This window comes from Sitophilus oryzae, unplaced genomic scaffold (assembly GCF_002938485.1).
Source record: "Sitophilus oryzae breed Bouriz unplaced genomic scaffold, Soryzae_2.0 scaffold_302_pilon_pilon, whole genome shotgun sequence".
In the NCBI taxonomy this organism is placed as follows: domain Eukaryota; kingdom Metazoa; phylum Arthropoda; class Insecta; order Coleoptera; family Curculionidae; genus Sitophilus; species Sitophilus oryzae.
The window spans coordinates 1,634,986-1,662,978 of record NW_022146866.1 but is presented as its reverse complement, the minus strand read 5'-3'; the positions used below and the strand labels follow the sequence as shown (position 1 = coordinate 1,662,978).

Genomic DNA, 27,993 nt, shown 5'->3' with positions numbered 1-27,993 from the left:
TATTTTCAGTTTTTACGATTCGATTAAGTTTATCCTTGTATTTTTTTCCTCTTTGGCAGCCCGTTTGACAGCAATTGACAGACCGCTAATTTTGTTTATTTTGACTTTAACATCAAAACATAACCCAAAGTTCTGCGCTAATAAATTTATTATATTGTCCATTAAACAAAATGTTAATTATTTTTCATTATTTTGTTATTTTAGTATACCAAATACTAAAAAATCGACAACGCTTAAAATCGGTCGACAGTGATGACAGTGAAATCTGTGACGATGAGGTAGATCTCGAGAATCTCATAAAATTTGACCCTCCGGTTTATAGACAAAGATACGAAAGAGTCTACGAAATTTTAATAGACCCGAGGTGGAGAAATAAGATATGCAAACTTGCCGATTTTGGTTGTGCCGAGTTTGGTCTGTTTCAGTTTTTAAAACATTTAAACTTGAACGAGATTGTGTTTGTGGATATAGACGAAAACTTGTTAGAGGAGAAAATGTATCGCATACAGCCACTTATAGGAGATCAGTTAAAGAGACGTACTAGTTCTTTAGCAATATCTGTGTGTCTGGGCAGTGTAAGTGATCCTGATTATAGACTCTTAAACACTGATGTGGTAACTGCTATTGAATTGTAAGTAAATTGTTAAAATGTTTAACGAAAACAATTAATTAGTTTATCAACAATTTTAGAATAGAACATCTATATCCAGATACACTAGATGCCTTTTCCTATAACATTTTCTCCAGTATTAATCCTAAATTAGTAATAATTACCACTCCTAATGTAGAATTTAATGTAGTGTTTAATAAGTCAAATATATTTCGTCACCCTGATCATAAGTATGAATGGACTCGTAAACAATTTGAAGACTGGTAAGTTATTGCCTTATTGTATGTCAATTTTTGATGGCATACTGTAATATGTTTTAGGTCTGAAAATATTGTAACAAGATTTCCTCAATACAAAGTTGAATTTCATGGCATAGGAAAATATTCCAATTATGAAAATACTGTTGGGTGTTGCTCCCAAATGGCTTTATTCATTAGAAAAGACTTACTAGATGAACAATTTGTGCCATCTGTAGATCTCAATACTTGCCTTTGTGATATAAACAGTCCTTGTAAAGACAGTGGTAATGATCCAAAGTGTCTATGCCACTGTGTATGTAAATTGTGTGTTCCTGACTTTAGTATTGGAATTTGTACTTACTGTACCCATTCTAAATTGTTCACTAAAACTTCAAATACAACAGAACTGGGACGTAGATATAATCACAGAGATTTAGATTCTGAAAATTATTTCATGTATAATGAAAACAGTGAAAATAACCATGAAGTTAATCCTTCAAGAAACATATTTTATAAATGTATAGAAATCATTAACTATCCATATGAAATAGACACTAGATCTGAACAAGAGAGACTGCTTGATACTCTCAAGTATCGAATACAGGCATTCAGTTTTATTAACACTAGATTTTATGTAGAGGAAAGACTGAGATGTGAAATTCCTGTCATAGATATCATGTATGGAGATATTCATGTAACAGAAAAAGAAATAAGGTAAAACTTATATAGAATTGAACATACAGGGTGTCCCAATATTATGTGGACATTGAACTACTATGTATTTTTGAAAAAAAATTTAAAATAATAATTGCACATAACCTTTATACAAAAGTACTTTGTTTGTCCATTTGAGACGTATGATGCCCTCTAACGGACAAACGAGGCACTTCTTTATAGAGGTAAATTGTGTTAAACGAACTTATTTTGATTCCAAAAATACGTAGTAAGTTCTATGTCCACGGAATATTGGGACACCCTGTATTATTGTAATTACCTTTATTAGTGTCAACATAGAACTGTGACTTTGTCATAATCATGACATAATTCTAATTATAAAACTCTAAATTTTTAGTTAAAATTAAAAATATCATTCATTACCTAGTTCAAGAAAACCACATCAATTAATATGCTTTTTCAACTCTTCTTCTAGCACTTTACTAAAAGAATCTCATTACATATTAGAACAATGCATAATTCAAGAGACAGGTTTAAGTGAAAACTGCATCGTAACAGTACCTCGAGAAATGGAGGAAATTTCAAGCAGTTCAGATGTTACTGAGGAATATAGTGCAAAAAGGTAACTAATGTAGCAAAAAGGTAATATTATTGAGCATAACCAAATATATATATTAAATTCTTCTAGCGAAACAACTGATAATTTAAAATTTGAGAACAACATAATACCTTTCATAGACTGGGATGATAGCAGTTCAGTTAAGGAAAGTAAAACAACTAAACAAGGTGTCTATTTCATTATATTTTTGTTGTTCTGTCTTTAAGCTCCATTATTTATAGACATCAACAACACTGAAGTCCCCAAATCCAAACCTGATCCATTATTTGACTCGGGATATCTTAATTCTCCCTCTCCTTTAGAAACAACTGCAAAATTGCTCCAATTGTCACCTCAGGATGATCAGGAAGCACTTGAAACAGATAAATTTGAAGACTTAACTCCTACTCCTAGTTTACTAAGTAAAGATAATAAAGTTCATATGAAGAAAAACGTTCAGAGAGATAAACTAGTTGTTTCACCAACTGTGGAGTCAAATAGGTACGTATATATAATAGTTCATATCAAATGAGCATATTATTAAAATTAATTAAAATGTTAGTCACGTGATTAAGCTTGACCAGCACAGCTTTGCCCACTTACATATTGTCTTTTAATCAAAATATTTAGGTACAAAAGTAAATTAATTATAAATATACAAACAGTTATTATTTACATCAACAAAACTCACCTTACAGCACTTAAGGGACATAGAGGGCCATTACTACCGCTTTCCCGTTCTAAATATTCTAATAAAGTTGCGATGAGTTTTTTACGGCTATTAAGCTATTAATCTTGTACACTTCGCACTAAAAGGGGTTCTAAAAAGAACAATGTTAAGCCTAGCTCATGCACTGGCGAATTGCGAAATGCGTTCTGTTTGTCTTGTAATTGGTCGCTTTCAAGGTCTTTCTTGAAGGCGACCAATCAGAACGCATTTCGCAATTCGTAAATCGTAATTCGCAAGTGCATGAGCTAGGCTTTAGACTGCAAGGTCTGCTAGTAAACATTTTTAAGCTTAAAGTATCAGAACACTATTTATTTAAACCAAAAACTCTTAATACAAAACTAAAGTGTCAAAACGAATGACAATGTCAGGAAATAAATAAATAAAAGCGAAATTTAAATTCCAGTTAGCCCGGCGCCAAATATGTTCATGGTTGGCAACAATGAATTTAAAAATGGCGCCCTTGATTACTTAACTAAAAGTTTAATTGATATCAAATATATTAACTAAAATATCACTTAAATAAATTATTGAAATACAGGGTTCGGCAATAGTGCGTCGGGCATCTGTTGGAGCTCCTAACATAAATTTTATTTTATATTAGAATTTTGTATGACATACTAAATTTAAGGGATAAAATTAGTAATGATTATAGCTTATAATATTTATATTAATTTGTTGTTACATATTATTGCTTGGCTACCTATATTTGACAGTGTTACAATATGTACGTAATATAGAGATTTATTAAAACTGATATATTGCGCAAATAATCACTTGAAATTAGTTCGAAAATTGAAATATTCAATATTACTAAATCTATTTAAGCTATTAGTTGGCTATCCATTGTCTACATTGGTGGTTTAGGTCAGGATCAATTGAAACCACTGAATTTAAAACGCATATTTTGCTATCAACTATACATATAGCGACAGGATGCTCTACGAATATTAATATCTACTATACAGGGTGAGTCTTAAATAAGTGTAAATATTTTCAGAGCTGGAAGATCTCGATAAAAGAAACATATTTTCTCTTTGTCGTTTTTTAAATAAATCCAAAATAACCGTTTTTTTATTTTACTTACTCTTACGATTTTTCGCTTACATTTTGAGAACCGCTGCATCTTTTCTGGGGTTTCTTTTTTGTAAATTTAATCTACTACATATTATGAAGATATTATTATTTTTAAATAAAAATTTAAAAAATATCCAACATTTTTCTCAAAAATTTCCAAATTTGCGAAATGTTTTTCTCGTGGAAAAATCTAATGAAATTGTTTCTGGGGTCGAAATATACCACCCCTAAAAAATATTTACACTCATTTAAGACTCACCCTTAATATCACCCAGGACTGGAAGTATACTTGGATGCTGCCATATAACCATATTATTTTTAAATAAAAATTTAAAAAATGTCCAACATTTTTCTCAAAAAATTCCAAATTTGCGAAATGTTTTTCTCGTGAAAAAACTTCATAAAATTGTTTCTGGTGTCGAAATATACTACCCCTAAAAATATTTGCATTTATTTAAGGCTTACCCTTATCTGCTGGATCTATAGCCTGGATCTATATATAGATAACCATGCTATCTTCCTTTTTGGTGACACGCATCTTCAAAAATATACATTTTCACAATTCAAATATTTGCTTTTCATAACAGCAAGCGTTGGTATTTATAAATAATATTATTACTTACATACGCGTTAATAATAATTATTAACAGGTTCACAATTTTAAATGACACTAAAACAAATAATTAACCTACACAAATATTTATATTTTTATAAGCCTCTAAATCGATATATAGGATGGCCATGGGCTAAAATGAAAGAAAAAAAATTGAGCTGTCAAATTTGACAGCTGAAAAACTTAGGAATTTTGTTTAAGGCAAACCTAAAGACCTAAAGTATGTATTAGGAGGTATTTCAGGAAAATAATTTAACTTCTACAGAGTGACTAAAAAAAGTGTGAGTGGATTGGGATGATTTTTTTAAATGGAACACTCTGTATATTATTGCATTTTTAGCTTCCATTCTGATCACTTTACATAATCCTAAGATGTTTTTAAATATGTTTTAATAGTTTCGGGGATATTAATAAATAAATTAAAAAAAAATATTTGTTTCGGTCCTTTTTAAAAGAATTATTAAAATTACGAGAACTGTCTGCAAATCAAAACTGTATTAGGTATTTACTTCAGATGGTCTGTACGTACTTTGCTAAAAATATCTGAATCGCAAATCATACAGGGTGCTCAAAATTCTACGCTAAACTTTCAAAAATATAAAATAATTTTTCTTTGTTTTTTTTTTTAAATGTATCCTATACTGATGGGAATACCGGTTCCACATGAGTCGCGTTACAATACAATAGCGACCGTTCCAGAGAAATACCGCGACAAAATATCGCGATTTTGTAACCGAGGTTCCAGCTTCCAAAAGTGTCGTGTTCTTGCCTATGCGGTATTTCTGGTTGCTGTATTAGTACTTACCTACTCCAATCCCTGCCATTATCTCTGTGCCCGTGCAAATTCATAAACAATAATAATTTATAAACAAATTTTTATACAATAAACAACATGCTAGAAGGATTTAGTTATGTTAGCTTTCAATTTTGGAAATAAAACTCTTAAATAAATAACATAAAATAATATAATTTATTGGTATTCAGTATTTTTTATTCGCCAGCTTTTCTTCAGATAGAAGAATCGTTTTTTAAATAAGTTTTATATTTTTGCCCCATAATATTTAGATTTATATTCTTTTGATACACGTTATAACCATTAGAATTTAAATTAAAATACATACATTATTTGTAAGAAAATTATATTTTTCTATCTTTTTTCTTAAATATGTTGGCTTTAGAAATATTCTAGCTTAAACTATAAAAAGTAAGATAATTTGAATCATTATTCAAGACCGTATGTTATTAAACATTTTAAAAAAATTAAAATTGATTAAACACTTTTAATTAATGTCTATTCCATCAATTTTACATTAAGGTGTCCTCTTAAAAATATGATAAATAATATCATTAAATGTAGTTACATTGGTTTAACACTTAAAGTAAAACTTAACTCTTCTAATTTTAAGAGCGAAAATTGACCCAAACCGAGTGAATGAGTTGGACAAATACAGATATGTGAGTGGTTCAAAAAACATGAACAATCAGGTGAGGCAACAAGAACTTAAGAAGCTTGCTACCAAAGACAATTCTGTTAAAAATTCGCTTGTAAAAGATCCTATAGCAGGACCTTCTGGTTGGAAAAAAAGTCTGAATTTTAAGAACAAAGACCAACAAAATAAGGTATTTCGTTATAATCCTTTGAATAAAAAGATTAAGGAAGGAGTATAGTGCTATCCATGTATTCATGCACGGTAGACGGAGAAAGGGTTCTAGGGTGGGGATCTTTGACAGTTTTGTTTGACGATTCATTTGACACATTTGAATTTGATTTGAAAATTTGTGGATTTGTCAGTCTTTACTGATCTGATTTTATGTTATTTATTATTTATTCCACCAGTGATAGTTGTTTAAAGGTAGTAAATCTAGAAGGAAATTGCGGCAGAAACTTAAATTAACAGTGTCACTATTGCAATTTATCGAAAAAGACTGTAAAATAGTTGGTTGTGTCGCGTGCGGCAGATCTCGGGCAAAAATTGTGAGAAATAATGGAATAACTTTCCACTAGTAAGTGACTATATAATAATATAATATACATACGTAAAATACTTTTTTTACGTATTTTAATATACGTTATATAAAATTACGTAAAATACGTAAAAAATACATAAACCGATCATTTATGAAATTCACTTCAAATTAACTAATTATATATTTTTTCTTGCATTTTTGCCTTTATTTACTACTTGTCAAAGATTATATCATAGACTAATGTCATATACTAGATATAGATTGGACACTGATATAAAACAAATAGGTCCGTCATGTAGAGCCACGTGGTGATCCGGAAGAAACTAATGAAGAGTTTTGGCATAACGTAATTTTAACATTCCGTTACTTATTAACGCCAACTAACACGGTAACATTATTCAGGCGCAAAATTATTCCTCGTAAAATATAAAATAATAAATATAGACTCTTTTACTACATTTTATGTTTTATTACATTATTAGAAATGTAACATAGTCAAAACGAAATTAAAATTATGAATACATACATTTTAAACACCAACAATGAAGCACATAGCGCCCATTTTTTTGATTTAACAAATTAATTATAATATATAGTAAAAATATTATAGACTACTAATTAACTGTTAATAAAAATACTATATATTACCAACTATGTACTTACGTATTTATGATTAAACTATTTTTTTATTTGGTTCATAAATTTATCATTTCTAAAATGTCAAAATCACTTTAATAAAAAAAGTTTAGTATCTAACACCAAAATGATCTTCTTCTTCAAGTGTCATGTTCCTAGTGAACGTTGACGACTGCCATGTTAACAATATCTCTGTATCGTTCTCGATCTTGGGCTACATGGAGTAATTCATCCGCCCTCAAGCCTGTCCATTGCCGCAAGTTTCTCAACCACGAAAGCCTCTTGCGTCCAATCCACTTCTTTCCTTCGATTTTTCCGTTAAGGATCAGTCGGAGAAACTCATATCGAGGTCTTCTGGTTATATAGCGAAATAGTGATCAACTATAAATATCAGAATGCACAAACTAATAATAACACAAACTATAAACACAAATCACTAAATCACCTTTCTTCACAAAACTTTCCGACAAATCAGGAATATCCGAATTAATAATAATTATTTAAATAATGATTTAAAAATAACTTGACGGATCACCCACATTTTTTCAACTAGACCAAAACCAAACCAAAACTAGATCATAGACGGTAGTGACGATAGTCAACATAGAGACTGTCACGTCATCTTCATACATAAATCAGAAACCTGTACTTTAATGTCTGGCGATGCGGAAGAAACTAAATTTGTAGTTCTATAAAATTACCATTGAGTGTCTAGGGCCTGGATTAGATGTTAAAGAACTTGAAAGATGTTGATTTACCTGATTCAGTACCGTATCGGATGTTTGTGTTAACAAATAATTATTATAATGTATTTTTATTAGAATTATATATTTTTACAATTTTAATACCTACCAACATTTATTGACAACGTAAAATAAAACAAATTATTGAGTCTACCCCATGCCTACCCTACATTATATTTTTACACGTTTTGAATAAAATTACAACGGCAGTGATAAACCGGAATTTAGTCATTTCTAGGACCCCGTCACATTCGATCTAAGATTTTTGATACGCTCCTTCCTTATTTTTTTATTCAAAGTTATAATCCTATATTTTCATAATTTAGATTCTTTAAACGTTATTTTTAATCTATATTTTCTGTAGAAAAGCCCCCTTAAGAAAGATTGTGAACCTACACATTTGGATGACGCCAAAAGTATTACAAACTGCATAATACAAAACAGCCTGAATAAAATTGAAGTGCAGGAGGAGAGCCCCAAATCAGAACTCATAAAAGATTTAGTAAATTTCGGTTGCATATTTTTGTTTATTATTATGCCTAAATTCGATTTTTTCTTAGAACATTGAACAAAACTTAATACAAGATGTAGAAGCATTACTTATCCCTGAAAATTTGGAAGCAGTTCCTCACGAAGTTGGTGAAGTTGCGCCTGTTGTGGAGAATAGTGATTTGGCAAACAATAATAGAGATAATGAAGGTACCGTTTTTCTCTAAATACGAGAGTAGTCTAAAAAGTTATTGGCCTCATACTGGCATTAGAGATGGTAAAAACCATTATTTTTCAATAACAGTCCTGTTACATTCCTGATCCGTTCCTGGAGCAGTTCCAAATACCTGTTTTACGTTCCGCTTTTTATATGAGAGTTTTATACTATAACGTGACCGACCAGCGCAGGCGGCGGGCATAGTGACTCTACCAAGTGGTGCAATCTCGCTGAAAATATAGGAAATTGCATAGAAATTTTGAACTGTTCAAATACTGGCTCCCCTGTTGATTTTACAGCGAAGTTGTAAATAGGTTTTTTAAAGGTCTACTTATGCTGAATAGACATGCCTAATTTGAACAATTTTGAACAAGCTGATAACTGAACTAGTAACAATGCAAAACCAGGCAAATACCAACATACCTTAAGTTGTCAACCTGTGATTTTGTGAATGTCAAATTGTATTTTCTACGCGGTAGGGCTTTTGCCGAATTTGAAAAAGTTTTTATTACATGATGCTTCGGGGACACTAACTGTAAGGTAGTATACTCTGTTTTTTTTTCTCAGGTAAGGTTTTGACAGACGATGACAGAAAAAAAGCAGATGACGTCCCATACCAATCTATTTATTTTACTAAAAAAAGTTTCTAATATTTTTTAAGTTAACTATGGATGGGTTTAAATATAAATCCGTCATGCGTCGTCTCTTGTTGTTTTTAATCAGTTTTATTGGTTTATTTCAAAAATGACAGATTATATTTTAATTTTATTGGTTTAACGGAACGATCAACGACAAACGGACGCCGATGCGTTTGTGATGAACTCGCCTTTAGAGTTTTGAAGCTTGTCAATGTCTCTCAATTATAGGTTATAATTTTGTGTCAGCTTATGTCAAATATCTGCGTTTTGGAAGATGATTCATTTTAATTCGTGTTATTACGTGTGTTTTGTGTCTTTTGAAGTCAAATGGAGGAAAAATCAATGGAAAATTAACTGTAGACCCAGAGCACAGTTTATAGTTAATAGTCGCTGCCCCGGCAGAAAGTCTCATACACCAATAAAGTTACCATCAATAAAGTTTGTATACCATCTCGTCATAGATAAGTCCATCTCGTAGTTACTACAAGGATCGTACTAAACATACATATACTACTGGAGTAGCTGTAAAATATCGACATCACACGATAGTTAAATAATGGATTTTAGTACTGCAGAAAAATAATGTCAAAAGGTACTAGTCACAGACCAACAACATTTATATTGGCAACTCTCGTCATTTATCGAGAACGCGTTTTACAGCGCTCGGTGACTTGAAGACGTACTAAATCTTCATTTTTCCCGCCAGGTGCTGGGAATTTAAAATTGAATTGCATTATTGCTTTTTTACCAAGGTGAAAGAATTAATACTGTTTTTTTTTAGTTTTCTGTAAAATATAACTTTTATTTTACAGAAAACTAAAAAAACAGTATTAATTCTTTCACGTTTAGAAAAAAGCAATATTTTTATAATATTTCTAATAAGACTGATACGGAACAATAATACAAAAAACCCCAATATGGAACACAAAATTTTTATTAAAAATCATCAAATAATACTATAATATTATCCATTCAACATTTGAATAAAAAATAATTTTTTATATAGATTAGTACCTTACGTTATATACATACACATTATACAGACATTTTACATTATAATATAACAATATTTATCAACAAAAGCAATAAAAACATTAAACTTTATAAAGGGACTTGCTTAATTTTATTTAAGGCTTTTATGTTTTACTTTATTTTTTTTAAATACTTCAAATGCAAGTTTTAGAGGATCTCCTGGATTTGCATAACCCTAAAAAAATACTACATATACGAATTTTTCAACGGGTCAAAAACATAAGTACACTTACCTCTTTATCCATTGGCATACTATGCAAAATCGACGATCTACTAGAGGATTTATAGCCCAACACACAGCAATATAACACCATTTTTAAAAAGTCAACACAATAACACTTCATAACAATTACAAAAATTTAGATCGAACCACGAACAAACCCAAAGAACGCCGGGGATAGACTGAAAAATTTTAAAATTCAGCCGGTCGCCCGTCTTTTGAGCAGGTACCAATCATAAAACAGAAAAATTCTTATTGGCTGTCGCTTTCCCCCACCAGGCGACACTAGCGCACGGTGTCTTGAAGTCGTACTAATTTCGTGGTTTGACGTTTCGCGGAGAGTGCGCAGGGCCTGGTACTAGTTTAAAAAAAAATTAAGATTAAAGTTAATTATCAACCTTTAAGGTATAAAATTTGGTAAGTGGTATTTTAATAAAATAGTTTGTTTTATTTATGTTGTTTTATTTATTCCTGCGGAATATTACAAATTTGTATTTGTGTATAAGTTATATTGATAAATATCAGGAAGTTTCTTAAAGCTTGAAAGTAAGAAATAGTTCTTTTTTTATATTTTTTTGGTATGTGGTGTTTTCTTGTTTGTTTTGTATTAACACATACCGTTTTTTTAATAAAATAACTCGATTACATTTTTTCAGTTTTATACAGTTTGTTTTCAAAATATTTTGAAGTAATCACTTGTCAGTCAAATTTTAAATATATTAATTTCCTGCTATGCGTTCCAGTTGTACCAACTTATTTCTTTGTAAAATAAAATAAACTACTATGAAATTAAAATGACAGACACATCTATCGCTGTTAAGGATCTTGTCGTTGGACAGACTATAGTGCACACAACACAACAAATTACATTTGACAATGATCAAATCATTGGTTGACAACTTAAGGTATGTTGACATTTCTCTGGTTTTGAATTGTTACTTGTTCAGTTTTAAATTATAAATAGATGCAGTTTTTTTTTAAATTAGTTAAAATCAGCTTGTTGAAAATTGTTTAAATTTGGCATGTTTATTCAGCATAAGTAGACCTTTACAACCCCCATTTACAACTTCGCTGTCAAATCAACAGGGGAGCCAATATTTGAACAGTTCAAAATTTGCATGCGATTTTCTATGTTTCCAGCAACTATGCACCACTCGGTATAATTAATGCTGTACAGGTAAATAAATAAATGCTCGCCGCAAAAATAGATCAAGTTTTTCTTAAATTACTTAAAATCGGCTTGTCTAAAATTGTTCAAATTTGGCATGTGTATTCAGCATAGGCAGACCTTTACAAAACCTATTTCCGGCTTAAGCTTGATTTTCATGTGCATCTGTTGGCCGACGATATGATGATACGATATTAATTTTATTCGTTGAATTTAAAGACTTCGATTGGTTAGAAAATTACGCAGTTTTTTCAATTTATTTAATTCCTCCGTTCATCGGATATACGATTTGCTTGTGATTGGTGTCATTTTATATTTTCATTTCCATAACGATTTCGCTGTTTTACTTATAGTCTAACAGCTAGCAATGTTTTCGAGAGAGAATTTTAAGAAAGCTGATTCTTCAATATATCTTTTGTTATGCTCTCCTGAACAGAGTGCAGTCCGTTTGGCTGCCGGTAGACGTTGCGTTCACCACTGCGCATTATATTTGTATTCAACTTCTGTTTACTACTACGCATCAAAATTTCGCCTTGTATTTCAGGAACTAAGGAGGCTAGGACAAACCTATGTGTAACATATTTAGTTTCATAAAAAAGTAACAAAGTAATGTAAAAATCGCATCATTGTATCTCTTGTAAAGTAACAAGATATCCCATAAAACACACAAAAATGGGATACCCTGTACAGATGTGATGCGCAGTAGTGAACCACAGTAGTCTACCGGCAGCCAGACGGCCCGCACTTGCAAAAGCAAAAGATTAAATAACCAAGCATAGCAAAAGATTAAGTAACCAGCTTTCTTAAAATTATCTTCTGAAAACTTCTCTTTTACTATTGTATTTTTATTAAGATTAGATTAAATTTGTCAAAAAAAGTGTCAAAACGTCCGTTATCATACGGTCTTTCTCCGTTGACGGGCCGGAGTAAAAAAATTTGCGGATGAAAAGTGGCGCGAAAACGCTATAATCAATCAGAGCACCGTCGGACCATCGTATCAACGGATAACGGACGCATGAAAATCAAGCTTTAGCTATAAAATAAATAGGGGTGCCACCAATATTTGGACAGTTCAGACTTTGCACGGGATTTTCTATGTTTCCAACGACGATATACACGGCGGTATACAAATTCTTACGACCCGGTATACAAATTCTTATTTGTTATACAGGGAACAATTTTCCTGCAATTATACAAGATATAGATATTGATGAAGGAATAGATCTGCTAAACGACAATTTAGAAGATATCGTTCCGTTATTAGAAGATAATTTAAACATGCAGCATAATAATAATGATGTGTTATTAAGAGCTAACATAGAACCACCGAATATTCAAAGAGAGGCCCCAGCTGAACTTGAAATATTTGAAAACATAGATGAACCAGAAGTGAGTTGCCCTTACTTAGTTTCTTTTTTATTGACAAAATTCAATTGAGATTGCTCTTTTAAAGAACCAATTTTAGCGTCCAGAAGTGCTGGCTATGGCCAGTAGGGAGGCGTTGTACGATGTCAATTCTGAACCAGACATGCTTGACGATTTGGACATCCCTCCTCTGCCTAATGAAACTCCCATTTTTGAGACAGTAAATTTCGGAAATAATGTTGTTCTACTTGGTTTTCAGCCTCTTTCCTTAGAAGATTTATCGCAGAACGAAGATAATGGTCAAGGTAATTGGAAATTATTAAGCTTCATCCAGAACCTCGCAATTATTAGTGAAATAAATTAGTGGTTTCGTTTTAGTGAAACTAAAAAGTATAAAATATCTTTTTAGTTTACGATCATTCACAATGTTTTGAAAAACGCAATTAAAATTAATAGAAAATGCTAGCAACAGCTTGCGTTAGTCAGTTGTATCCATAGAGAAATCCTAATATTTAACTTATAATATAATACACTTCTAATTTCTAACACAATTTCCTCGCAAATTTTAAAGTATAATTAGTGGAAAAGTCAAAAGTTTGTTAACTTTTTCTATTAATTGAAAATGTCTACCACTAATTTTGACATTCTGAATGATTACATTGAAATTAAAAGAACAAACTTCTACGTTAATTCAAACCACTAATTTATTCCACTAATTGCGAGGTTCTGAATGAAGCTTTACTATATATTTCCTGTTATTAACTAATATAAATATATTTAAGTTTCTGTAGAAACAAATACTAATAGGTTTCCGCCGTGGTTATTACAAATTTTTGGATCGCAAGTTAATCCTGATGAAGTTTCTAGAGACCCATTGATAAATACTGTTGACGAACCTCACTTTTATTGCCAGGGTGATGGATTAGGTAAGCAGACCAACTCAAGTTGAATGAATAATGTTACAGATTCTGTAGGTCCTTATATCCCACCACAAAACATCCCCCTTTAGAACTTTTAATGTTTTATTTTTCGAATGCGGAAATGAAAAATTTCGGTTATGAAACATACCGAATCTTTTTAGGGTTCCGTACCCAAAGGGTAAAAACGGGAACCCTATTACTAAGACTTGGCTGTCCGTCCGTCCGTCTGTCACAAAGGTCTATCTTATGAACCGTTATAGCTAGACAGTTGAAATTTTGAGAGATAATGTATCTATGTTGCCGCTATAAGAACAAATACTAAAAACAGAATTAAATGTTTATAAATAAAAAAGTACTTTCACTAAACATTATCTTTTAAGTAAAAATTAAATTACATAGAATCTTTCAAGTCCTGGGTGGCCGCGTGGTTAAAGCGTTAGGACTTTATGCTGCTATGACGTTGGAGCCGTAGTAATAAGGCAGGTTCGAATCCTAGTCAAGGCGACTTTTTTAATCGTTTTTTTTTTAATTTTTACAAATTTTTGCATATTTATTTTTACTTTTTACATATTTATTATTGATTAATACAATTTTTAATAATGTGTTTCTTCATTTTTTTTTAAATTACTTATACGAGCATTAAAAATTTCAGCTAAATCGGAAAAAAAATTATAATAATATAATGTCTAATGTTGTATAGATAATGAATGGTACGGAACCCTTCGTGCGCAAATCCGACTCGCACTTGACCAACTTTTTTTTTATAAACACTTCTGCGTTAATCCAAACGGAAACTACTTGTCAGAAGTTAGGTTTATAGATATACAAATTTGCCTTACGAACAAAAAAAAAATTGTTTAACGTTTCGGAAAGCTTACCTCTTTCCGTCGCGCGTCGTCGGAAGCAAAAATGAATTTAAAATATGTTACATACACATTTAATTGGTTAGGTTAATTAAAATATTATGACATATTGGTATATGCAGGGTATTATGTCATTTGAGTTGCCATCTAAAATGTCATCTTGGTAACAAAAAGTTAATTATTGTCAGTGATTGTTAGTGAAAATATTAAAATTCGCAATTTATAATTAGTAATTAGACAATTCTATTATATTTTACTATTTTATATTATTTCAAAAACAAAAATATAATAGGGCAATTTAGATATGGTTCGAAATAAAAAGTGCTGTTATATTTTTCAGTTTTCGTTTTCAGCCGCGGGAGTTCAATGCTTTTAGTGTTGTCTAGTTTAGCGTATGTATGTATTGTAATTTATGTATGTAAAATGCTTTTAATATGTCTTGTACCACATCCAAAGCAAACTATTTTTATTAATTACAAGTACGAGTAGTATTCTCAATATCCTATATTATAATTAATGTTTGAAACTATAAATAATGCTACTCAGAACGGATTTCTCCAGTGGCGTAGGAAATTATAATCAGAGAAATACAATTTATGCAATGAACATTTTTTTATATTTTACATGTAAAAAATGTATAAAGTATTGTTATCAAATATGTAAAATAGTAATTGTCAATTTTGTTATAAAAAATCTATACGTATAGTTGTTAAATATAACTAAAATTTACCTGCCAAGATTTGCTGGGGGTGGGCAAACTTGTGGTGGGTTACTTGTTGCTATATTTTTCAAATATCCTTTCAAAAAATTTGTTTAATTTAGGTGTATAATAATAGTTTCAGTGAGTAATTAATAAAAATTTAAAAATAAATAAATAAAATAACACAAAGCTTCTAGAATTGTTTATTTTTTTGCGGAAAATTAGGATATTCTTATGATTGAAGGTAACAAATATTAAAAGCTACCTACATTATTCATTGAATCCGTAGGCAAGTGTGAAGGGGATTGGCGAGATTCGTTATTATACCGTATGATCGAAAAAAAAACGGCGTCCAGTTGGCTTGTAAATGACTGTCGATGACATTCCTCTGAGTCTTTTTTCGATGTCATTTTATATAGTTTTTATGTCATTTTATATGTAGAATTATATGGAGAATGTCATCGATCGTCATTTCCAAACTTTGAATAAGAAGACTAAGGAAGGAGCATATCAAAAATCTTAGGTACACCGCGATGGGCCTCAAATATGGCCGACTTAAATTCTGGTTTATCAGTGTCGTTCTAATTTTATTTAAAAAATGTAAAACTATGATGTAGGGTAGACTCAATAATTTGTTTTTTATTTTACGTTGTGAATAAATGTTGGTAGTTATTGAAATTGTTATAAAAATATATAATTCTAATAAAAATAGATAAGTTATAATAAGTATTTATTAACACAAACATCCGATACGCTACTGAAGCAGGTAAGTCAAATTAACGTATCTAAATTCTTTGACATCTAATCTTTCACAAGTAATAAAAAAGCTAAAATGCAAGAAAAATATATAATTTAGTTAATTTAAGTGAATTTCATAAATGATCGGTTTACTACACGTATGTATATTATATAGTCACTTACTAGCGAAAAGTTGTTCCATTATTTCACTCAATTTTTGCCGAGATCTACCGCACGCTACACAACCAACTATTTTAGAGTCTTTTCGATAAATCGCGATAGTGTCACTGTTAATTTAAGTTCTGCCACAATTTCCATCTAGATTTACTACCTTTATACAACTATCAGTAGTAGAATAAATAATAAATAACATAAAATAAGCTCCGTAAAGACTGATAAATCCACAAAATTTCAAATCAAATTCAAATGTGTCAAATGAATCGTCAAACAGAACTGTCAAGTATCCCCACTCTAGAGTGCTTTTTCCGCCCACCATGCATGAATATATGGATAGCATTATGCTCCTTCCTTAGTCTTCTTATTCAAAGTTTCCAAACAAACAGGATGCCGTTATTTTTCGATCATACGGTATATATGTATATACACGTTTGAAACATATATATTTACATTTTTTTCAATTTAATTATACATTATACAAACGTTAATAAATAAATAATTGTCTTGATGATCAGTTCACTGTGACTGTTAAATAAATTTTGCAATATCGATTTAGATATTCTAATATTATAAAGGTGAGACTATAAAATACAAAATTGTATATGCATTACTCAAAAATAAACGATATATTAGTTAAGGTTTTAATAAATATTTTGTATCGTCTAGGTACAAGCTAATTTCTGATGCTACGCCATTGGAGAATTTCGCCTGGTGACAAGTTGCCTCACTTTCAGCTGCCGTGTAACCTGTCCCCTCTCTTTCCTTGTCTAAGACCTTTCCTGACGCATCTTATGTGTCACGGCCTTCAATTTTTACTCCCATAGCGCGTAAAAAAGTTTCACTTCAAAAAAACAATAAAAATTAATATGCATAAATAACAACAAACGGAAGCACACAAAACTCTCGGCTGTATTTTACGATATCAGGTTTATAACAACAGTTTTAAAGATGTTACGTTTTGTATATTATCTAGAGAAGTCTTTAGTCATTTCAATATTACTTGCGTATAAATACCGTATAATCGAAGAAAATCGCGTCCAGTTGGCTTAAAAATGAACATCAAAGACATTCCCCATATAATTTTACATATAAAATGACAGCGATCTTCATTTCATAGCCGTCGCTGACGCCGCTTTTTTTTGATCATATGAAACTATAAAATGCTTTATTTCATTCTATTTAGGTGTTCATCCTTCAATTGTGGCCGTGGAAATTGATGAAACAGAAGATGCTGAGGATTCGTCAGAAGATTCTTCTTCAAATAATACAGCAGATTATGCAGAGGTGGATCCTGGACCTTCAGAAACATTTGATATGAGCAGTTTACCCGAAGAGTCTTCTGCTGTAAATAGTGTCACGGATGATCCAAATCAGCAACCTGTGCAACCATCAGAAAGTGCCATACTGCCTGAAGAGGAATCGACCGATGATATTACTGTAAGTACCTTTTTTCTAGGATCTATATTTAAATTAGCGAGATTAATTTGTAATGTGTAAGTAAAAAAAATGCAGAGCTGTAACGAATCAGTTCAATTATTCAATCTCCTTCCCAGCGGCGCCGGCGGCGGCGGCTCGTCAGGGTAGACCTCTGAGGCCGCGCCTCAAGGATCCTATAGAGATAAGGATATCTAGGGACCGAGTTGAAGTTGGCGCTAAAGATTTTAGACAGTGACAGTTTATTGCGTTTGACGGACGAGCGCACAGTGCGGTGGAACATAAATTTAGCGGGACAAAACCGTTTGGTTAGAAATAAGCCAAAAAATGTGTACTGATAAGAATAAATAGTAGACATTCCAATTGATATAAAAATGCATGAATATTCTTTGTATTTCGATACATTTTTATCAACCAAATTTAGTCGTTTTCTGCTCAGTAAGGCAGAGATCATACGAAAACAAAATATTTACAAATGCTTATACATTTTATTCCAAAACCAAATTATGTTAAAGATTGCCGAAGGTATGTACTTTTCTACTGTACGTATATTATTTGTTAAAATCCTTCGTACCTTTGTTCTGCAGATATCAAACTTTCACTTTTTTTTAAATATCGATATATTGAATGATGTAGATCTTTTAAGTTACCAGTAGTTACCAACACAGGTAGTCACAGTCACAGGGAGTTCAAGCTTAACAGGTGAATGCCCAAAAGATTCATTTCAGTCGGATAGTATAAAAACAAAACAAAGACTCGTTAAAGGGTTAATTGAAGAGCATTCAAAAGAAGAATTGGGTTTTGCAAGTACTATGAGCTTTAGGGCTAGTGGGAGTCAGGATGCTGCTGTAATTGTTGAAACCTTAACTCCATCGAAAGGCACTGAGTTTAAAAAATTAATAGCTGCCCATACACGAAAAGGCCCTGCCTTCGGACTTGGCCTCGAGGCCGGGGGTTTCACTCAAATTACCATAGCGGAAATATATCCGCGGACTTTGCCTTTTACTCAAACCTATGGTATTTTGGGTTAAAGGCCTGGCCCCAAGGCCAAGTCTAACCGTATGGTTGCTATATATTAGATCATTTGCTACGTTCTTAGATTTTAAGTCCTAAACATCGCTCCTGAGACTTTGTCCCGCTAGAATAACCATCCGCCGCACTGTGGAGTCCTGGTCCCTGCGTGACGTAAGCATCCTCGGCGACTACGACGGCGACGATTTGACGCGATCGAACAGTCCTTTAGAATATATACAGTCCTTGGCCGCGCCTCACCTTTAAAATGAAGGAACGTTTTATTTTTTTGTATCTAGTTTTTTATTTAATCCAAGTATCATAATCTTATTACAATCCTACAATTCTACGACATAATAAGAGCGCTTGCACACACACCGGCAAAATCGGTGCCGGAGTCGGTCCCGGCTTTGCACCCGTTCCGACAGTTGTATTTAATTCTATTGTATTTCCCGGCCCCCGACTATTTTACCGGATCGGAGTATATGTGAAGGAGCTTATTTATTTATATTGCAATCGATTTCAGGACCGGCACCGGCACCGATTTTGCAGGTGTGTTAAATGCATCCAGGTCCAGGCGCAACATAAGCCGCGTAAACCCAACCAGAAAGGACGCGACTCGACAGAGGCGAAATAATTCTACCTTGGAAAGTTCGAATTGCCTACCTATTAGCAGCAAAGATTTAAGGCGACCACAGACCTCGTTGTTTTTAGCAGTGTTAATCGTCAATTAACGAATTAATTAAAAGTGTATTTGCACACACACTACGTTAGTGTAAAACGGTAACAAAATGAAACGCGTCGATTTACTTGCAGTGGCGGCAGCGATAGAAACACTAAAATTAAAAAAGAAGAAAAATAGAAAAAAGTGGGCTAAAGATTGGTTATTTAAAAGATACCAGAATCTCTCATCTTCTTTAAATCCTTGCGGAAATTGCTACGAAAAGAGTCTATTTTATTTTTTTCATTGGTAGTTTAAATCATCTGACTATTGAATATTGAAAAATGCGACAGTCTAGGTCTCGTATGCATGACTCAGGAAGTACCGGTGGCTGGGCGGTGTGGGTGAATTAATTAGCGTATGTTTTTATTTTTATTTAAACATTTAGGGCGAGAATTATTTAGATTGTTTGTGTTTCTAAATTTAAATTTGATGGCTATTAGATAGTGTTTTTAACTCGATTACACACAGGGTAAGGTGGAATTTTAGCAGTTTTTAAAATTTAACGCAACAAATATTGTTGAAATTTGAAGGTTGGGCCTTTCTTTGCCGGTAAGATTTATTTTGCTTATTTTAAAGTACCGAAGAGGAGTTGAATTTTAGTGTTTTCTTTAAAATAAATCCCTATTTATAACGTTATTCTTTCTGACGTTATTCCTTCCTTTTCTAAGATGAAATGAAACTGAAAAAAGACAAATAAATATTAAGGAGTCCAACGTTTCCGCAATATTTAACGATAAGAAGCAAGGTAGGCAATAGGTATATAAGAACTTTTCAAATATCTTGGTACTAAACCTAATAGATTTGGTGCCATTAAAAAAAAAGGATAACGTGTGGCAGAATAATACTTCATAGGTGAGAAAATATGTTCATAGTTAAACAAAATTCCTCATGTAGCCTCAGCTTTCTATATCTCACGAGCCGCCACTGCTCCTTCCTTAGTCTTTTTATTCATTATGGTTTGGTCCAATCGTTATCAACGTAATACCGTATGATCGAAAAAAATACGGCGTCAGCGATGGCTACGAAATGAAGATTGCTGTCATTTTATATGGGAAATGTCATCGATCGTCATTTCCTAGCCAACTAGACGCCGTTTTTTTTCGATCATACTGTATTATAAACATATTATTAATCATATTATCAATCTTTCTACTTTAAAAGGCACTTTTCGCCAAAAATAACTGTTTGTATTTAGTCTAGCTACCATCAGATAGCGCGCAAGATACTTGATGACATCACGGAAGTCGCCAAATCGGAAGTCGAAAAGCTGTCATATATACTATCATGCACTGAATGTTCTCCAGAAAGTAGTAGTGTCATATTACCAGAACTCTCTGCGGCGCAAGTTTCAGAGGAGGAAGAAACAGAATTCCACTCTGTTAGTAGTGTATTTTCTAATCAGGGTAGTCCAAAGAAAAAAGCCAAAATGGATACCAGTGAAAACGATTCACCAGAATGTTGTAGTAATCAAGAGATAGAATCTGACATATCTGAAAATTCATCTGAATCTATCAAGGAGAAAAAATCTTCTACATAATTTATAAGTCAGTAATTAGAATTGTAAAACATGTTTAGGTTTAAAAATAATTATATTTCTAAAACAGGATTTTTATTTTTTTTTGTTTTGCCATTTTTTCATGGATTACCAGTATTATTCATAGGTATGATACGATTTCTTATCACCAAAGAGAATACCTATAATTATCATTTATTTGAAGAGTTCTTTTATAAAGTTTATAAATTTAATTTGCAGAAATAAACATATTTAAGAAATGTTTTTTTTTTATTTAACGGAACCAGAAACCAAAATTCAAAATTTTACAATGATACATTTGAACTACTTTTTATTGAGACTTCAATTAATAAGTAACTGCTAACATATCAGGATCAGGTAATATACCTTAGTAATATGCGAAATTAATTTCTTTGAAGTTAAATTACAGTACAAAAAAATAGATAGAAAATTCTTTGTAATCATATTTAATAAAGTAGGTGTTTTTTGGTAGGTCAAAATCAACAAATCTGTATGTATGGTTTTATAAGATATAGGGGTTGTTATGTTGATATATTTCCATTTTGATTTTATAATTTGTTTCTTTAAAAAAATATGAATAGTAGAATTGTTTTCTTATCACGTAGCTTTTTAAGAAGCACGTTAAGAGTGAATTATGTGTTCAGAAATGAGTATAAATCCAAAGGTAAGTACAGTATCTTTACGTTATTTTTAGCATTATTTTGTGGCAAAATATATCATTTTAAGGACCAAATTATTTCGCCCCTTTATATATACAACATCATTGGTTTTCTACTAATAAAGGTCAAACAGTTTCTTTTGAAGAAGTCAAACAAAACAGTGTTAATAAAGGCGTCCTTATAATTGATGTCCGAGAACCAACAGAATTAATTGAACATGGTGTAATACCAGGAAGTATTAATATACCTTGTAAGGGTTTAAGAAGAAGAAGAATAATATTGTAATTCGATTATTTGAAAGTACCCATATTTCATTTTAGTGGGAGAAGTCGAACAAGTTTTAAGAGATACATCTGATAAAGACTTTCACAAAAAATATGGAGTACCAAAACCTACAACATCTAGCCCTATAATTTTCTCTTGTATGAAAGGAGCAAGAAGTGAAAAAGCACAAAATTTAGCTTTACAATTGGGATATAAAGAGTAACATAACAAATTATGCAGTATATACCTTCACAATTATTTATTTTAAATTTCAGATCAAAAAACTATTTAGGTGGTTGGAATGATTGGGCAGAGAAATCAGTCAAATAGCTTCTAGTCTTGTATTACATATGAACAGCTAATATTGCATTACATTAATATGAATTATGCACTTTAAAAAGGTTACTTTGCTAACAGTAGATTTTCGAAATCCTTTTAAATTTCATTTAGTAAATATACATTTATAATATAGACAACCAAATAAACGTTAAACTGATTTTAACCTAACTTTTTTTTCTACGCTAAGTTTTTTAACCTCAAAATAATCACAATCCAAATACATTTAAATTTAAATCACACTTGTTACTTGTTTGTTTCTATCTCAGGTTTATAATACAAATGGATTTAAAGTATTAGATTTTTACTTGATTTTTAACAGTTTATGAAAATGACTCCTGGTAGTAAAGCCTTTTTACCATGCCGAAGTCTGGGGTATGTCAGTAATCATATACCTTTAAGAGTCCGCTATATAAAAAGTAGGAAAGAAAATTTGATTGTTACATGTGTAGGAAAGTCTTTCCATACTTACGGAATTTCTCATTTCGGTTTGCTAAGTGTAAGTGGATTACATCCTGGTAACATTACTTGCTTAACTACCGATGCTTATCATGTATATACTGCATGTGATAACATTATATATGCGTGGAGAAGAGGAACCGAATTAAAGCATACATACAGGTAACTTTTTATCTAATTTAATATCGTGGTATGAGATCTCATAAATGTATCGAATATTTTATTTTAGAGGGCATGCCTACAATATAAAATTAATGATACCATTTGGAGTTCATCTAATTTCAATCGATGAAAGCTCTCGAGTCAAAGTTTGGGATATAAAAGCTGAGTCAATTTATCTTGAACTCACATTTGATAAAAAGTCATTTAGTATATCTTCTGTTGTACATCCAAGTACATACATCAATAAAGTACTCTTTGGTAGTGAGCAAGGCCAAATGCAGTTATGGAATTTGAACAAATCAGTTTTAATTTATACTTTCAAAGGTAAAAGTTACTTTTCATAATGTGTTAATAACAGTTTAAATAACAATATATCTGTATGTTCTATGTATAGGATGGAATGCTGGTATAAGTTGTTTAGAACAAGCACCAGCTTTGGATGTTGTGGCTGTAGGTTTAATTACCGGAAGGATAATTTTACACAATCTGAAATATGATGAAACAATCATGGAATTTACTCAAGACTGGGGGATAGTCACCAGCATTTCTTTTAGATCCGACGGTCATCCCATAATGGCTACAGGTCAGTGAATGAATTTAACTTAATATTACGGCTAATTGATTAAGAAACTGAATTTCAGGTAGTGCCTGTGGACATGTAGTTTTTTGGGATTTGGAAGAAAGAAAAGTGCATAGTCAACTTTCAGCTGCACATGATGGGGCTGTAACTGGCATGGTTTGTCTACCTAGTGAGCCTTTAATCTTAACATCTTCTCCCGATAATACCTTAAAACTATGGATATTTGACATGACTGATGGTGGGGCTAGGTTATTAAGGATAAGAGAAGGTCATTCAGCTGCTCCTAATCACATAAGGTATGTATGTGTTTTTTTTTAGATAAAAAAGCTGGTGTTATAAAATTGCGTACGTTTTATATGTATTATTTCTTATTACTAGATTTCATGGTGGAAATGGTCATAATATTTTGAGTGCTGCGGGAGATTCAACTCTTAGAATTTTTAACACTCAAACGGAACAGTTTAATAAAAGTTTGGGAAAAGCTTCCTACAATAGGTATAAATATTAAATTAGCTCTATTTATTACTATTACTGATCTATACCAACTAAATTGTAGAAAAATAAGTAAAAAACGAGGAAGAGCAGTAGAAGATCCTTTAAAAATGCCCCCAATCATGGAATTTACATCAGAAACAACTAGGGAAAAAGAATGGGATAGCATAGCTGCTTTACATTTAGGTATTACAACAAAATTCCATTCAATTTTATTGCTCTTTTATTAAATAATTTTTGTAGGAATTCCAATGGTAACTACTTGGTCATATGACAAGAAAAAAATGGGTGATTTGAAATTGATACCGGAAAGGCTTCAAAAGAAAAATCTCAAAAATACACTTGATGTGACAGCCACCTGTTTATGTTTAACACATTGCGGAAACTTTGTTATTGTGGGTTATAGTACAGGCCATGTAGACAGGTAATTTACATATTAGAGAGAACTTTCTCACGCGTATGTGACATAGGAACGTTTGCAATAGTACAGGATCATTGTGTGGGAATGTTTCTTTATAAGGGCATGTATGAGCACAAATGAGAATATTTCCTATAAACATTTTTTGCATTTGTAAAGAGATCCTTGATTTTTGAGTCTAAATAGCATAGCAACTTTATAATATAAAATAGGTATTTTCTTTATAGTATTTACAATATATTAATTAATATTTTAAATTAATATTATCTGATAACAATTACTTAATAAGGCAAAAACAAGAAGCTTCAAACTTTCTGTATGATTATTTTTTATTTGTTTTTAATTTTTACGTATGTTATTTTTACTTATGTTATGTTCTTTAAAATCAAAGAATCAATTTCCATACATTACTAACATCTACAGATGCATGAGCCATACATTTATTTTCATTAGATTGTATTAAAAAAGCCTCTTTTATTTTTCTGTTAGAGGCTATCGCTTCTTTCATTTTACAGTCACAGAAGAGATTTTAACAAAGCTAAAATTATAATAGATTTTTTTGGAGATAAATAAATGGTCTTCAAACATTTTACTCTAATCTGTTCTAATTAATTTTAGATTCAACATGCAATCCGGACTTTGGAGAGATTCATATGGGGAAAATAAAGCTCATCCTGTCTCAATAAGGGGAGTAGCTACTGATGCTTTGAACCAAATAACTATTACAGGTGACTGTAATGGTTTAATAAAATTTTGGAGATTTAAATGCAAAAGTAACTGAAAGTACCTTTAAATTTTTGATGTCATTTTTATATCTTATGCTTTAAGGCACACCCCATTTTACCCATGTCGATTTAGAGGAACCAATAAATTACTTCAGAATACACAGAAGCAGTTCTCTGCTTGCTGTTGCACTTGAAGATTTTACCGTCGTTATTGTTGATATCGAAACATGGAGGGTGGTGAGAAAATTTGTAGGGCATGTGGGACAATTAACAGACGCAACGTTTAGTCCCGATTCGCGATGGTTAAGTATGAATAACAATAACTAATTAATAAAAAAAAAACATTAACTAAAAAATATTTTTATCGTAGTTACGTCGTCTATGGACTGTAGTATTAGAACTTGGAATATACCTTCAGGTCAGCTTATAGATCAGTTTTCTACTGAAGCTGCCCCTATTTCTATTAGTATGTCTCCGACTGGTGAAGTTTTAGCTACCGCACATGTAGATTATTTAGGTAACAAATAAATAATATTAAAGTATTATATAACTCAATCATTATTTATTGCAGGTATTTATTTATGGTCGAATAAAACGCTTTATCAAAAAATAACTCTTAAAGCTTTATCACCCGAGGAGGAACCTCCATTAATTGATCTTCCAGAGGTAAGAACTTCTAGTAATATTTTTTTATTCTAAACTCCTTTACATGCACCACAGCCATTTTGCAATATCAGTATAATAATTTGCAACATTAAAATACAAGATGAACGAAAAAAACGGCGTCAGCAATGGCTATGAAATGATGATCGCTGTCATTTTATATGTAAAATTATATGGGGAATGTCATCGATCATCATGTCCAAGCCAGCTTGACGCCATTTATTTTTCAATCATATGGTATACTTATTTTACATTGAATAAGTATTTCGAAATACTGTAAATGTTTAAGCAATATTGCTGAAATATTTGAGTAATATTACTCAAATATTTAATAAAAAATATAGGAACGTCACAATAAAGGTCCTTTATTACTCTTGACTGCAGTCAGAGAAGTAAGTTTGATTGATAAGCACATTATGCCACTTTCAAAGTTAGTTTTTATTAAATTTTGTGATTATTAGTTTGTGCATTAACGGCACCCTCTTACTTAAAATTAATAATTAATAAAATAATTACTTAAAATAAGCTATAAAACAAATAAATCAATTAATCACTAAAATATTAGTTATTAAATTAATAATAAAACTCTTTAAAAAATGATATAATAAATATATTGTTTGTCAATTTTAAATTAAGATTCATCTCATAAATCCATCACAATCTGGCAGCGCTGTCGCCATCGCTTGTCACTCAAAGTTGATCACGTGCATCGGAAATTGTTTTGCGATTACCATATATTCCTTACAAATAATTTCTCTATATTTTAACAGTTGTGTTTCTCTACCGTCACTCTCAGCGCACTGTTATTCTCGTAACTGATATTTCTAGGATGCAACCATTTGCTACTTATAAAAATAACTGAAATTAATTGAACTGTAATACCATATGCTCGAAAAAAAAACGGCGAAGATGGCTATGAAAAGATCGCTGCAATTTTATATGTAAAATTATAAATAGAATAATAAATAATAGAATGTCATCGATGTTCATTTCATCGATCATACGGTATTTGTAACCCCAATATTCCAATTATATTTGACACAGATAAATATCAGACTTAAATAACAACGCGTCTCTTGTATTGGATAACACTTTTACACTTGGCATTGAATTTATTACAATTGAATAGTAATATTTATGCAATATTACAATTATATTACTCCTAGATAATTTCTCTATAACATTGGGTGTTGTGTATTTTTAGGATAATTTTTTGGATATTTGGACGGATCCAAATTAGCTTTATTTATTGTACATTTGTTTTCAAAGGTGTTGCAAGAAATCAAAGACGAGCCTGACAAATACGAATCTGACGACGAGCCAGAATTTATTTCTCCAGAACAAATCAGCAAGGATCTTCTTACTCTTTCCGGGTTGAGCACTTCAAGATGGCAAAACCTGCTGAACTTAGACGTAATCAAACAGAGAAACAAGCCAAGGACGCAGCCAAAAATGCCGAAAAGTGCCCCATTTTTCCTACCCACTGTATCAACGTTGAATAACTTCGAATTTGATTTAAAGTCGGCTCTACCCCAAGAAGAGGGTCACACACAACTATTGATGCCTGAGGAAATAACAAATTATACCGAGTTTGGTAAACTGTTAGAAAAAAGTGTAAGTACGTTTGACTTTTCCGAAGCGGTGGAAAAACTTAAGACTTTTGGGCCATCGATGGTCGACTTCGAAATCAAATCTTTGGTGCCGGAAGGTGGTGGCTCCGTAGCGATAACGCTTCAGTTTTTAAAATTAATAGAAACAATGCTAAAGTCTAATAAAGATTTTGAATTGGCCGAGGCGTATTTGAGCGTGTTTTTAAAATCGCACGGTGCTTTTATAGCCGAAAACGAACAGTTAAGACGCTATTTGCCAAATTTAACGAGCTGTCATACGGCCGTATGGAATAGGTTACAGGATAAGTTAATGTATTGCACGTGTATTGTCCAGAACTTAAAAACTATGTAAATATATTTTAATAAATATGTTTTTATTTGTTTAAATTATTTTTATGGCCTGGGGTAGAGGGGAAGACTTTTTTTCTTATGTTTCTACCAATGAATAGTCTGTATGATCGAAAAAACACCTCGTTTTGTTGGCTTGAAATTGATGATCATTGACATTT

General features: G+C 31.6%; 3 protein-coding genes across 3 annotated transcripts; all 3 read left to right on the top strand.

Moving 5' to 3' along the window:
• The first annotated feature begins 93 nt into the window (after positions 1-93).
• Positions 94-21,188, top strand: LOC115884554. Its single transcript, XM_030903175.1, has 14 exons — positions 94-631; positions 691-873; positions 931-1,563; positions 2,000-2,146; positions 2,213-2,310; positions 2,365-2,623; positions 5,946-6,159; positions 8,251-8,388; positions 8,447-8,585; positions 12,822-13,039; positions 13,116-13,320; positions 13,798-13,941; positions 17,597-17,850; positions 20,778-21,188. The coding sequence occupies exons 1-14, from the start codon at positions 171-173 to the stop codon at positions 21,117-21,119; spliced, it is 3,435 nt and encodes a 1,144-aa protein (XP_030759035.1). The 5' UTR covers positions 94-170; the 3' UTR covers positions 21,120-21,188.
• A 423-nt stretch (positions 21,189-21,611) lies between these two features.
• On the top strand, positions 21,612-22,536 carry LOC115884565 (thiosulfate sulfurtransferase/rhodanese-like domain-containing protein 3). The gene is made up of 4 exons (XM_030903185.1): positions 21,612-21,780; positions 21,843-22,025; positions 22,096-22,258; positions 22,315-22,536. Exons 1-4 carry the CDS (start codon positions 21,690-21,692, stop codon positions 22,367-22,369), a joined length of 492 nt encoding a protein of 163 aa, XP_030759045.1. The 5' UTR covers positions 21,612-21,689; the 3' UTR covers positions 22,370-22,536.
• Positions 22,537-22,570: 34 nt separating this feature from the next.
• Positions 22,571-27,863, top strand: LOC115884564 (WD repeat-containing protein 36). The gene is made up of 12 exons (XM_030903184.1): positions 22,571-22,996; positions 23,064-23,320; positions 23,391-23,579; positions 23,638-23,872; positions 23,955-24,071; positions 24,133-24,254; positions 24,312-24,492; positions 25,105-25,259; positions 25,315-25,518; positions 25,582-25,728; positions 25,783-25,877; positions 27,144-27,863. The coding sequence occupies exons 1-12, from the start codon at positions 22,701-22,703 to the stop codon at positions 27,834-27,836; spliced, it is 2,691 nt and encodes an 896-aa protein (XP_030759044.1). The 5' UTR covers positions 22,571-22,700; the 3' UTR covers positions 27,837-27,863.
• The last annotated feature ends 130 nt before the right edge of the window (positions 27,864-27,993 follow it).

Bases quoted from the DNA above. Each gene is read 5' to 3' on its own strand.
- LOC115884554 (XM_030903175.1), top strand. From the start codon at position 171: ATGTTAATTATTTTTCATTATTTTGTTATTTTAGTATACCAAATACTA. The intron at 2,624-5,945 runs GTACGTATATAT...TCTAATTTTAAG, and splicing joins CCAACTGTGGAGTCAAATAG to AGCGAAAATTGACCCAAACC. The intron at 6,160-8,250 runs GTATTTCGTTAT...TATTTTCTGTAG, and splicing joins ACAAAGACCAACAAAATAAG to AAAAGCCCCCTTAAGAAAGA.
- LOC115884565 (XM_030903185.1), top strand. From the start codon at position 21,690: ATGAATAGTAGAATTGTTTTCTTATCACGTAGCTTTTTAAGAAGCACG. The intron at 21,781-21,842 runs GTAAGTACAGTA...TATCATTTTAAG, and splicing joins AAATGAGTATAAATCCAAAG to GACCAAATTATTTCGCCCCT. The intron at 22,259-22,314 runs GTAACATAACAA...TTTAAATTTCAG, and splicing joins TTACAATTGGGATATAAAGA to ATCAAAAAACTATTTAGGTG.
- LOC115884564 (XM_030903184.1), top strand. From the start codon at position 22,701: ATGAAAATGACTCCTGGTAGTAAAGCCTTTTTACCATGCCGAAGTCTG. The intron at 22,997-23,063 runs GTAACTTTTTAT...ATTTTATTTTAG, and splicing joins GAATTAAAGCATACATACAG to AGGGCATGCCTACAATATAA. The intron at 25,260-25,314 runs GTAACTGAAAGT...TTATGCTTTAAG, and splicing joins TTGGAGATTTAAATGCAAAA to GCACACCCCATTTTACCCAT.